A 13,971-nucleotide genomic window follows, 5' to 3' on the forward strand; every position below is an offset into this window, starting at 1 on the left:
ATTATCTTTGTAAGGTCTAACATTACGGATGACCCAGCAAAGAGTAATATGAAAATACAGTTCAAGGTCCATAAAAAAGCCCAGGTCTCATTCAATTTGCAATCATTTGTATACACCTCGGCTGTGAAAGGGTTCTTCAAGTAACAAACCTAGAATTGGCACTGCATGTTGATGATCGACTTGGGAGCCACAGATTTGATTTTGACAACAATGTTTTATTTTTTGGTTGTTTTTTTTTTTTTTTTTTTCTTAGAGGAGGAGGGTAGGGCAGGGAGAGAGAGAATTTTAAGTAGGCTCTATGTACAGCTTGGAGCTCGCTGAGGGGCTTGATCTCACGACCTTGAGATCATGACCTGAGCTGAAATCAAGAATCGGATGCTCAACCAACTGAGCCACCCAGGCACCCCAACAACCATCTGTATTTATTGAACATTTACTATGTATTTATTGAACGTCTACTATGTGCCAGGCTCTGTGCCAGGCAGCCATCAGTATTGTCTGCTGGGAGCTGGTGGTCTTGGCAGGGAAGGGGGCAGACATACCCAAGTAAACCAATAATTCCAGATTGTTACAGTGCTAGGAAGAAATCATACGGGGTGCAGCCAGAGAGAATGTGGTGGTGAGGAAAGATGTGTCTGAGAAATAGTATTTATTTTTTTAAAAAAAGGTTTTATTTGAGAGAGAATGAGAAAGAAAAAGAGCATGAGGCGGGGGCAGAGAGGGAGAAGCAGGTTCCCCTTAGAGCAGGGAGCCGGACATGGGACTCGACCCCAGGACTCTGAGACCATGACCTGAGATGAAGGCAGATATTTAACTGACTAAGCTCCCCAAGAGTCTCAGGAAACAGCATTTAGGCTGAGACTATAGGACAACACTTGTCACTCTTATAAGGAGCAGGGAGGTTGGGGGACAGGGGATGTGGGGAGATGGGCCCTGGAGGCAGAGAAACAGCATGAGGCAGAGTCCTGAGACCAGCCAGCGCTGGCTGAGGGTGAGAACAAACACCTGTTGAGAAAATGGGGCCTTTGTAAGGAATCTGGATTTCATTTTAAGTAAAATGGACAGGGGCATGGGGGCCACTGATGGGTGTTAAGCAGGGGCAAAGCATGATCTCGTGCAGGAGCAGTGGAAATAATCCATGTTGGACATATCAATCTTGAGGTGCCAGCTAGACTTCCAAACAGAGATATAATCAGGCATTTGGGATCATCAAGTCTGGAACTCAGAGGCTAGGGTCAGCAGGAGATAGAGTTTGGAGGAACAGAATTAGTCAGCATACAGGGGGGGGTCTCCAAAAACACTGGGAGGTTGGTTGGAGCCAGGGAGCCCTACTGAGAGACTGAAAGAGAGGGCAGAGTCCCAGGAAGAAATCCAAGTGGGCTTGGTGCCATGGAAGCCCAAAGAAAACAGAGTTTTCGAGGCGGGGGTGGGGTGGCCAGCTGGGGCAAATGCCTCCTGGAAGCTCAGCCGACTTGGAGAATAATTCTGAAGCTTTAAGATCTGAGGCAGGGCTTCATCTTTTTAAAAGGCTTTCCTTAGGGCCAAGGGATGACATAGTGACGGAGTGCCGGGGAAGCAGAAAGTCCCGGCTCCGGGGCCAGACTCCCTGCACCTGCTCGGCACTTCCGCCGTTCTGCAGCAACGCGGCCTTCACCAACGTCCCGGACCTCCCTGAGCATCACCTTGTCTTCACAATGGCAATCACAGTATGAGTTAATAAGTAGCAAGTGCTTAAGAGAACAGATCACTCGGCTCAGTGTTAGGGTTTTCTTGCTGCCGTTGCTGTAAGAATGAACGCTAAGGGCCCCTGGGTGGCTCAGTGGTGGAGCGTCTGCCTTTGGCTCAGGGTGTGATCCTGGGGTCCTGGGATCGAGTCCCACATCAGGCTCCCTCCATGGAGCCTGCTTCTCCCTCTGCCTATGTCTCTGCCTCTCTCTGTGTCTCTCATGAATAAATAAAATCTTAAAAAAAAAAAGGGGGGGGATCCCTGGGTGGCGCAGCGGTTTAGCGCCTGCCCTTTGGCCCGAGGCGCGATCCTGGAGACCTGGGATCGAATCCCACGTCGGGCTCCCAGTGCATGGAGCCTGCTTCTCCCTCTGCCTGTGTCTCTGCCTCTCTCTCCCTCTTTGTGTGACTATCATAAATAAATAAATAAATAAAAATTAAAAAAAAAAAAAAAAAAGAATGAACGCTAAGTACCAAGTGCTGGGCTTTGCATGCACAGTTGATCCTTGAACAATCCAGGTTTGAACTATGTGGGTTTTTTCTGAGACATACGGTACAAGCACTGTGAATATATTTCCTCTTCCTTATGATTTCCTTACTAATATTTTCTTCCCTCTAGCTTACTTTATTGTAAGAATACAGTACGCACTACATAGGATGTACAAAATCTATGTGCTCATCAACTGTTTCTGTGATCAGTAAGACTTTTTTCTGGTGAACAGCAGGTCAGGGGTAGTTACGTTTTGGGAAGAATCTGAAGTTACATGCAGATTTTTGACAGCATGAGAAGTCAGCGCCCCTGACCCCTGCATTGTTCAAGGGTCAACTGTATTATCTCATGTGGCAGATATTGTGACCCGTTTGCAGATGGGGGAAGTTGCCTAGGACCGCCCAGTAAGTTCCTGAGGGTGGACTTGGCATTCACATCCAGGGCCGGCTCGGTGCTCTTAATCACTGCTCTGCAATTCCTCCTGTGATGCCAAGATGGGTGGCTGATGTTTAGTACAAGGAAGAACACGGCCCATAACGTGTTCATTATGTGCTATGGGCTGAATGTCTACACCACCACCACCACCGCCAAAAAAGATTTATATGCTGAGATCCTAGCCCCCAGTGCAATGGAATTAGCTGGTGGGATCTTTGGGAGATTAGGTCATAGGGTGGAGCCCTCATAAATAGGATTAGCACCCTTATCAGAGACCCCAGACAGCGCCCTCGCCCCTACCACCACGTGAGGACACCATGGAAAGACAACCATCTATGAACCAGGGAGTGGGCTCCCACCGGGCTTGGAATCTGCCAGCAACCTTGATCTTAGACTTGCCAGCCTCCATAAGTATGAGAAATAAATGTCTGTTGCTGAAGCCCCTCGGTCTGTGTGGTACTTCTGTTCCAGTAGCTGAAACTAAGACATTGTGTTTCTCCTTCAACTGCCGTTTCCAGAGGGAACTATTGGTTTTAAATTGGTTCTGAAATGCACATGGTTATTAGAAAACCACATCTTACTCAGCATTTCCCAGGGTTTCAGATTAATGATGTGATGAGGTCATGCTAGACGAGATGGTCTGAACTGTGCTACAAGAAGCTTCCTCCGGGGAGGGTGAAGCGTGGTCCTGCAAGTGCTGGAGCTCCAGCTCTCACCCCTGCTCTGCTCCCATGTGGTGTATACGGTGAGCCCTCTCTTAAGTTTTCATATGAAGAAAATATTCTGAAGATTCAAAAGTTTGAAAACTCAAGACTTGGCATTTCTCAAACTGCACCTGCATCAGAATCACTTGTTGTGGTTGTTAAACTACAGAAGTCTTGGCCTCACTACCAACTTAAGGAATCAGAAACACTAGAGGGAATTTGCGCTTTAAGCTGCTCCCCAGCAGGTCAGGGAGCAGGGGCAAAGCATACTCTGTGCATACTCAAATTTGAGAACCACGTAAGAATCTCTATTACTGTCCGGTCTGACACACGAGCCATTAGCCACTTATGGCTAATTTCAATTTAAATGTAAATTCATTAAGATTAAGTAAACTTTAAAAATTCCCTCTCCTGGTTGCACTAAGCACATTCCTTTTAAAAGATTTTATTTATTCATGAAAGACACACACACAGAGAGGCAGAGACACAGGCAGAGGGAGAAGCAGGCTCCATGCAGGGAGCCCCATGAAGGACTTGGTCCTGGGACTCCAGGATCACGCCCTGGGCCAAAGGCAGGTGCCAAACCACTGAGCCACCCAGGCTTCCTGCACTAAGCACATTTTAAGTGCTCAGCAGCCACATGTGGCTAAATGGACACCGCAGACACAGAACATCCATCATTACAGAAAGTTCTGCTGCACAATCCAAACACCTAGACCTCTAAGTCTGCTTGAATAATGTACCTCATGTGTGTTACAGCAAGGCACTAAATTCAGTCATCATTTCCTACCACTTTTAACTGTATTAAGGCGTCATATGCTACCTACAGATACATTATTATACCTCCCATACTGGACAGAAATTAGCTGCCATACACCTATTTCCCCCGACACACTTCGAGAGCCTGGAAGGCAAGAATCATGCATGTATTATTTAGGTCTGTATACTCAGTGCCTAGAGCTTAAATAAATGCTTGGGAATTCCTTAATTGGCCCATGTAACATAAATGAAATATGAAGCTGACGATGATTTGTCCTTGCTAAAAGCATTCACCAGCAGCACATCCATTATGATGGCTAGTATTACAAAACCAGAAAATGACAAGTGTTGGCAAAGATGTGGAGAAATAGGAATCCTTGTGCACTATGAGTGGGAATGTAAAGTGCTGTAGTCGTGGAAAATGGTATGGCAGTTCCTCAAAAAAAAAAAAACAAAAAAAAGAAAGAAAAAGAAACCTAAAGTTACCATAAGATCCAGCAAATCTAAACTTCTGGGTATATATACCCAAAAGATTTGAAAGCAGAGTCTTGAAGAGAGACCCATATACCCACGTTCACAGCAGCATGATTCACAATAGTCAAAAGATGGGAGCAACCTAAGTGCCCATCGATGAGGGAATGGATAAACCGTGGTACCTCCATAACGATGGAATATGAGCCAACCTTAAAAAGGGAGTCTTGGGATCCCTGGGTGGCGCGGCGGTTTGGCGCCTGCCTTTGGCCCAGGGAGCAATCCTGGGGACCCGGGATCGAATCCCACGTCGGGCTCCCGGTGCATGGAGCCTGCTTCTCCCTCTGCCTGTGTCTCTGCCTCTCTCTCTCTCTCTGTGTGACTATCATAAATAAATGAAAAAAAAAATTAAAAAGGGAGTCTGACATATACTACAACGTGGATGAATCTTGAAGACACTATGCTATGATAAGCCAGGCACAAAAAGACCTAATACCATATGATTCCCCTTTTAGGGGGTACCTAGAGGAGTCCAATTCATGGAAACAGAATAATAGCTTCCAGGGCTCAGGGGAAAGGGGATATGGGAAATTGTCATTTAATGGGGGCAGAGTTTCAGTTGTGCAAAATGAAAAGAGTTCTGGAGATGGACAGTGGTGATGGCTGCCCAACAACATGAATATATTTTTAAAGATTTTATTTATTTGAGAGAGAGAGAGAGAGAGCAAGAAAGCACAAGCAGGGAAAGGGGTAGAGGGAGAGGGAGAAGCAGAATCCCCGCTGAGTAGAGACCTTGGGACCATGACCTGAGCTGAAGGCAAACACCCAACCGACTGAGCCACGCAGGCAGCCCAACATGAATATATTTAATACCATTTAAAAATTATTAAGATGGTAAATTTTCTAGAGGTGGCGGAAGGGGAGGAGGGCGGGGGGTGGGGGTGAATGGGTGACGGGCACTGAGGGGGGCACTTGATGGGATGAGCACTGGGTGTTATTCTGTATGTTGGTAAATTGAACACCAATAAAAAATAAATTTATTAAAAAAAAAGATGGTAAATTTTATGTTATGTGCATTTCAGCACAACTAAAAATATTTTAAATAAATTATTTATGTATATGTATGTGTGTGTATACAAATAATATACATATACATATGTATAATATGTATAAAATAATATACATATGTATGTATGTATTTAAAAGCATTTACCGGGACGCCTGGATGGCTCAGTGGTTGAGCATCTGTCTTTGGCTCAGGGAGTGATCCTGGGGTCCTGGGATCAAGTCCTGCATCGGGCTCACTGTGGGGAGCCTGCTTCTCCCTCTGCCTATGTCTCTCCCTGTCTGTGTCTCACATGAATAAATAAATAATAAACCTTAAAATAAAATAAAATAAAATAAAATAAAATAAAATAAAATAAAATAAAATAATAAAATAAAATAAAATAAAATAAAATAAAATAAAATAAAATCACTCACCAATACCAACCAGAGGAAACCCATCAGCCTCACAGGCTTAGAGAAAAAGGCTTCAGAAGACAGCTGTTCACAGTCTATGCACTGCACTGCAGGTGAGTGCTGGCAGCAGGGGGAGGGAGATGCAAAGGTGAAACACACAGGGAGGCTTTGTCAAAAGCCTGACCTGGAATCACACCTCCTCAGGGGTGCTTTTGTGACAATCCCAGGATGAAAGGATCCCTCTGGGTTCTCTAGAATTGTTCTACCATTCAGAAGCCTCAACAATAGCTCTGCACCTAGCTGACCATCAGAACTTTCTGCAAAGACTTCACCCTGGGAGAGTGAAGTCTGATCCATACATCTTGGGGGTCTTTATTTTTACAGGTTTCTGCAGAGGAGCCAGAGCTGGGAGCCTCATTCTGCAGAACCTATATTAGCCTTATATTATGCTTTATCTTTCAATGCGCCTCCTGTTTCCATCTCCTCATCTGGTTTGCAAACTTCTTGAGGGAGGTAACTGTGCCTTATCTCAATCCTAAGAATCAAAATCACTTGTGGAACTATTTTTTAAGACTACAGATGCCTGGGACCTACCACACATCTCTTAAGTCAGCATCTCCAAGCATCTGTATTCTTTTAAAAAGCCCTTAGAAGGGATTCCGAGCACACTCGGAGACCGAGACCTACTGTTCTGTGGGCTAAGAGTGCTTGATCTAGATGTTGCTCCACATTTGTTGAGTGATTGACAGATTGCAGCCCCTTTGCATAAGTATCTAGAAGGGAAACTGTGTGTGTTTCATCTGTGTTACTGATTCTTAGTATTTTACTTTATTTTTTATTTTTTTTAATTTATTTATTTATTCATGAGAGACACAGAGAAAGAAAGAGGCAGAGACATAGGCAGAGGGAGAAGCAGGCTCCATGCAGGAAGCCCGATGTGGGATTCAATCCTGGGACTCCGGGATCACACCCTGAGCCAAAGACAGATGCTCAACCGCTGAGCCACCCAGGCGTCCCTGATTCTTAGTATTTTATTATGGATATTTTGCACATGATTTAAACCAGATGGTAAATAAAAACAACAATTAACAGCTGGCAGGCACCTAACATGGTCAGGGTGCTCATCATGTGCTTTCTACGTATGATCCCACTGAATTCTCCATCCTATGTCTAAAGAAGGTACTGTGAATTGTCTCCACAGGTGAGGAAACCAAAGCACAGAAGAATTAAGTAATTGCCTAAAAATTAAAGGTTTTTGTTTTTAACATGACATTTAGATTACAAGCATTCTCCTAACTCTAGAAAAGTGATCATAATTCTAATGGCTACAATGGTTTTCAGTGTTTTACCCTAATTTTTTTTAATCATTTTGTCCTAATTTGTTAGTTCATTTCTCATTGTAGGACAGGTTTTCATCTTGTTTGCAACTGTTTACCATTTTAAATGCACACCTTTGTGCAAGGGCGATATTTTCTGTATTTCCAAAAAGCCTTTCCTTAGGAGAGATTACGGGGAAATGTTCTGATGGTGAATGGCATGAAATACTGAACAAAAGTCTCCTTTGAGGGGAATGTGCTGAGTGAGGGGGCAAGCCCACTCTCAGGAAGGTGCTATATGCCTTGGCACAGCCCCCACCAGCGAGCACCAAATATCTACGATGGCCCAGGTGCTCTCGTCAACATTTTACATATAGATTTGATCCCATCTGGTCCTCACAAGATCACTAGGGTGAGGTATAGATGGGATGCCTGAGGCAGAGAAAGGTGAAGAAATGTAGCCAGACTCACAAAACCAGCAAGAGCACAGCCAGGATAGGAACTCACAGTTCTCACCACCACCTGAAAGCCAAGGAATCATGTCCCCATGATTGCTTCATCAGCCACCCCATGAAACAAAAACATATGAGAATGGCAGGAAAGAGCCCTGCCTATCACCTGGGACCACACAAGAACACCTCCCCATAAGTGCACCATAAAAAAGGTCTGCTTCATTTCCCTGGCACATATTCCAGAATCGCTTGCTCAGAGCAACACAGACTTGCTGACTCTGGGTGCGCACCTTCTAGATGCAGAGAGGAAATGAAGAAGGGGAAGATAATGACACTTTCTCCAGGTCCCCTCATATGTGCTTTGCATTGTGATATATGTTTGTCATAAGCTGAACCATGTACCTCCTCCACCCAGTGTTAACATCCTGGAGTCAGGTGCCCATGCACGTAAGTTTATTTGGGTCTTTGCAGATATAATTAAAATATAAATTAAGATGATGTCACAATGGAGTAGGGCAGGCTCTTATTCCAATATGACTGGTGTCCTCATAGGAGAGAGACACACAGAGAAGGTTACGTGACAACCAAAGCAGAGACCAGAGGCTGTGGATACCCAAGCCAAAGGACACCCAAGCCTTGCCAGCACATACCAGGAGCTTAGAAGAGGCAAGGGAAGGTGCTCCCTTGTGGGTTTCAGTGACAGCAGAGCCCTGCCACACCTCGATCTCAGACTTCCAGCCTCCAGAACAGTGAGACAAGAAACCTATTGTTTTAATCACCAGGTCTGCAGTACTTTGTTACAGCACCCATAGAGAGGAACACAGCATGGTCCAGTCTTTCAGCTCCAGCAAGACGGAAGCTATATCTTGTTCATCTTGGCATCCCAGCTATTGGAACAGTCCCTGGCACATAGTAGGTGCTCAGAATGTGTTTGCTGAGTGAGCAAGTGAAAAAATTAATAAAGTATACACTCAGTAGGAGAAGGAACTGTGTCTTTTATTTCTACTAAGAGACAAGAGCAACTTAGGTGCTCAATAAACTCTATATAATGAACTTTTTTAAGTGAGTGCGTGATAAGCTCTGGAAGGCTTTGCAGCAGGTCCTATTCATCTATGAGCCCGGGACTCAGCCTAGGGCCTGGCACATAGTAGCTGCTCAATAAATTTTGAAGGAGGGGAGGAAAAAAAGTGAAGGGAAGGAGGGCAAGCATCACGATCAAAAACATAATTTCCCAGTCCTCGTCCGGGTGACACCTTCCTCCCTTTATGCGTCTAACCAAGGAATGGCCAATGCCACGAAGTCACCAGTGACTTTCAAGCAGCCTCCATGATACTGACAGGGCTTTCACAGTGAACTTGAATGTTGTTTTTCCAAAATGTGTTTTTCTTTTACATTTAGAAATCATAATGCTTCTCAACCCTTCCAACAATGTTAGAAATTCAGCTCAGAGTTGAGAGGTCAGCGCTTCTGTGTTCAGCCCGAGGGACACATTTCCTGTCCATGTGCAGCCTTCATTCCTGACCCCTGCCCTGTGGCCAAAAAGGGGCATCAGCTGGGCTCAGGGAAATTCGATTTGGGCTGACAGCTGGCGACATGATAATAACAGGGCGTCTGCCTTGACCCTTTGGAAAAGCAAAGGAGGGCGGGGGTGAAGGGGGGTCACAGACGTTTCTCTGGGCCTTGGCTTAGGAGGGTCTAGAGTTTCCACTGGTTAGTATCTACATATGGAGAAAAACCCTGGAAATAAGGCCAAACTGATTTCTACTGCTGGCTCAGAATCCAATCCCACTTCCAGTTGCTGTCCTGGTGATATTTGGGATGAAAAAAAAAGGAAACACATTGTTCTTTATTCCCCTGGACATGAGCCTTCCCAGGGGTGGCACGTGCACAGTGGTGAGGTATGATTTTAGTCATTCGTTCACACACACACACACGTTAATAACCAAACAAACCAAGCAGGAGGTCCCCAAACTTAGGTCTCAATACACGTAAAAGTCTCTGCAGGGTTCCCCTGCTTATCTACTGAGCTCCAAACTCTAACTCCTCTCTGCTCCAGGCAACACCAAGTGTAGAGCGACAACTTGCCCAGACAAACAAGAAAAAAGAAAAGCTGACCCCTTCTCAGGGCCGGTGAGCGGAGAACAGAGGGAAATGCTTCCTGCTTTCAGATGTAGCCCTCATGTGCCCAGCTTACCCACGGACGCTGGAGCTCCTCTCCCTCCCCGAGGCGTCTGTTGAGATGAAGAGCTACGTTATGTTAGCAGACACAGATCCGCATTGGGGGGGGGGGGGGAGTTGACATGTCCCTCCTGTGGCCCAGGAGGGTCCCCCACTCAGCCTAACCCTGTGGCTGTCATTCTGTATGGGATTTACCACTTTTCTTTTCCCCTGAGCAGAGAGCCCCATGAGGAGCTAGTTGTGCCCGCTGCTTGCACCTTTGTACCCAAAGCAGCCTGGCCTGGGTCCTGGCACCTAAATCATAAGCAGTTGATCCACCTGTTATACGAAAGAGTCAACAAACAAATAAAAAGAAGCAAAGGTGGTGGGTCTTATGTTACAGTTAAGAGAGTACAGGCTTTTTGAAATCAGGCAGGTGTGGGTTTCACTCCTATCTACCACCTACCTGCTCCATGATACATTTTTATTGAGATACAGTATAAATACTTTATCAGTGTCATACGTGTGTCATTCAAGGAGTTTTTACACCTGGCTCACCAGCACCCAGATCGGGGGACAGAACATTTGCAGAACCCCAGCAGGGGCCCCGTGCCCCCTTTTCCCATCACTGTCCTACCCACCCGACAGGAAGCCACTACCCTGCCAGCTGCAGGACGCCTGACACGTTTCCTATCCTCACTGACTCTTATCTTCACATCGGGAAAAGAATACTTACCACACTGTGAGGATAACATGTTTAAAATGTGTGTACAGTGTCTGCCACACACCAGTGGTATGTACAGTAGTAACAGTCGTAGTCACAGAAGTACTAGGAGCAACAGTACCAGCAGCAGGAACAGAAGTGGAAGTAGCCAGCGAGGTAGTCAGGACAGGTAGTAGAAACAGTCATGGTGGTAACAGAAATAGTGGTGTTAATAGTAGAAGCAGTAGAGGCAGTAACAGCTAACAGCTAGACAGCACTTATGTTCCATGCGCTGTTCCAAGGGCTCCACCTTAACTCATCGAATGCTCAAGGCAACCCTCCTAAGGATGCACAAAATATGATTTTACTGAAGCACACCACGGTTAAGTAGCTTTCCCGAGGTCATGTAACTATTGGAACCATGGACTGGGGTGTCAAACACCAGCAGTCTGGCCACAGGGCCCCTCCTCTTCCAAGCAATCTTTCAAGAACTTTTTGCTTGGCAAAACTAAGTTTGTCCTCTAGCATCTGCTCTCTTCTTTGTCTAGAAGAACAACTCTCAATTTTGGTAAGTACATGGTCTCATAGATTAAAGACCACATTTCCCAGCCTTCCTGCAGCTGTGCCAAGACTAAAGTCCAGCCAATAGACGTAGAAGCAGCAGATACGATACCCAGAAGCATCCTTAAAGGGAAAGAGCCTGCCTTTCTTCTTTTCTTGCTTTGTTCCTGCTGGTAAATGTGATGGCTGGAGCAGTGGCAGCTAGAGTGGACCGTGAGGTGACTTGGGATTGGAGACCCACAAGGCAGAGAAACAAGAGCAAGTGCCTGGGTCTCTCATAGACTGCTGTGGCAGCCCTGTACGACTTGTGCCTGAACTTTCAGGTAAGAGGGAAATAGACCTCTATCTCCTTTAAGCCAATGTTCACTTAGATTTTACATCATTCATAGCAAAACCTAACCGTAAATAATGCACTGGGTTTTGCAAGTATAATTAATGTTACCTGAAAAGACACCTGCGAAACTACCACTTTTGTGTTGGACTCTTGACTTAAACAGAACAAAATACAACATAACTTCAGCTATTCCTCTAGCAGACAAACTAGGAAAATAAGCAAACGAAGCATCAGTTACCCTGAAAGGTAGTAACAGTTCCTTGTCAGTTCATGTTGGGGTCATGTTAAAGCCTCTCTCATCAGGTTGGCCTCCCTGCCTCTAGCCTCTCTCATCCACTCAGGACACTTTTGCTTGTCTAATTATACTTAAAAACGATTTCCATCCTAAAACTTGAAATAATAACAATGTTCTATACGTGCCTACTTTTCAAAAGACACTTCATTGACTATTTTTTTCTAGCCCGCTCACAAAAAATATAAAACGTAAATATTGTGATTTCCCTTTCAGAGGTAAAAAAAAAAAAAAAAAAGGAAGAAACAGAGAAGGTCAGCGACTTGCCTGAGGTCACACAGCAAGTTGGTGGCAAAGCCAAAATTCTACTTGTCCCTCCAGCACCCATGCTCTTTCCACCACACGAAGCTGATTTCTGGGGAACGCAGACCACAGCAGACTGACCCTAGGTCAAGTTACCCTGGCAACTTTAAGATTCTCAAGACTCTATGATTTTTCTCTGCCTCTTCTTGGCCAGTGTAATTTTTCTGTCCTCCTCTAATACAAACCGCCACCCACTGAGGCCAGACTCCGTGGACTCTATCACATGCCCCTACACCAGGCCACCCAGCAGCAAAATGGGGCAGATTTTCCTGGAATCAGGAAAAACCGACTTCAGATTCAGCTGGGCATGTTCTCCACCTGTAAAATGAGTGTAGTAATTCCTCCCCAGTGGGATTGTTGCGTGGATTGAATGAAGTCATGTTTCTAAGCATCGTTGACCTAAAATAGCACCTACTGTGGACGGTGTCCTCCTTGCTGCTACTCCTGGCTTCATTCTGACACCACCACCCTGTCACCTTGCCTCCCGCACGAAGGACACAGGCGAGGTGATGGGAAGCACTTTGAAAAGTCTACCGCCCTACACATCTGTTTGCCACTAACATGCACACCCACAGTGTCTTTGTCAGATTGCAACAAGCAGTTTGATCAAATTCTGAATTACCTCCCCCTGCCACCCACTGCCCACCCCCAGAACCCCTCCGTATTTCCCAGGCTGGGCTCTCCAGACAGGATGGGCCAAGGTCACTCACCGATTCCATAGTGAATCTCTTGACGAAAAACTGGAGAGCCTGGAGGCTGAAGATCTCATGTCTCAGCCGTCACATCAGAGAATTACCTGGATGGGGGCAGGAGAAAAGGTGACACGCGTCATCCAGAGGGATTGGAGAGAAGACATGGTCTCAGGCCAACGTGATTTCACCTGGGGGCCGGCATCCTGCTTAGGATGTTCTCATAGCACCGAGTGGCTGTCCGGGCATGGGAAGGAAGGCAGCCAGCAAACCAGGGCCTTCGTGATCCACCTTGGGGCTGGTGTCTCTATCCTCGGATCTGTGCAAGTGTTCAGGGATCCGTCGTGCGTTCTATTTCTAGCTCTACAGTCGAGAGCAATTTACAAGTCATTAACTCCTCTAAACATGAAATCAAAGTGTGTTCCCAGGTGCGACAGACAGACAGACCCATGCCGCTGGGTGCTTGGAGGCCGGGCGGGGGGGGGGGGGGGGGGGGGGGGCGGGGGAGGAGGTGTTCCCCCACTGCTGGCCAAGGGGACAGGCCCGGGAAGGAGGTAGAGCTATGAATATCCATATTTCAGGACAGCCCCTCTGAACCTGAGAGAGGATTTTAATTAATTCACACATACCAAAGCGTAATTGCGGAGTGCACAGAGCACAGGAAGTCTGGGATAAAAGGTGTTATGTAAGGGAACAGCTTCAATATTTGCAGAATGGAGGGGAAATAGAGGTGGGGAGTGAAAACAAGATAAGCCAAGGGAGCTGCTGGGTCCTTCTCCAGTGATCCCTAGCTCAGCATGGTCCCTCCATCTGGGGCCAAAACCCAGGGACACTCTTGACCGTCATTTTCCTATCCCCATATCCGATCCATCCCAAGTCCTGTCTCATTTATTCCCTAAAGATTTCTCAACCTCTATTCTCCCACCAACACAGCCCTGGGCCAAGCCTCCACCCTTCCCACCTGGGCCCCCTTCCTGGTCTCCTCTCATCACCATTTCTCCCTCTGAAATCTGGTCCTCCATACTGCAGGCAGAACCTTCACTTTCCTTTTTTACCTTTTATTTTGTTTAAGGTTTTATTTATTTATTCATGAGAAACAGAGAGAGGCAGAGACACAGG

General features: G+C 46.1%; 1 protein-coding gene across 4 annotated transcripts in view; it reads right to left on the reverse strand.

The window, feature by feature from the left end:
- Positions 1 to 13,971, reverse strand: part of ASAP1 (ArfGAP with SH3 domain, ankyrin repeat and PH domain 1) — a 357,363-nt gene that overhangs the window by 306,691 nt on the left and 36,701 nt on the right. For all 4 annotated transcript variants that reach the window (XM_038555531.1, XM_038555529.1, XM_038555530.1 and 1 more), the window contains exon 2: positions 12,874 to 12,959. In XM_038555531.1, coding sequence (XP_038411459.1) covers positions 12,874 to 12,932 — 59 coding nt within the window. In that variant the 5' untranslated portion in view covers positions 12,933 to 12,959. The remainder of the gene's footprint in view (positions 1 to 12,873; positions 12,960 to 13,971) is intronic.

The sequence above is a fragment of the Canis lupus genome, chromosome 13 (assembly GCF_011100685.1).
Source record: "Canis lupus familiaris isolate Mischka breed German Shepherd chromosome 13, alternate assembly UU_Cfam_GSD_1.0, whole genome shotgun sequence".
NCBI lineage: Eukaryota > Metazoa > Chordata > Mammalia > Carnivora > Canidae > Canis > Canis lupus.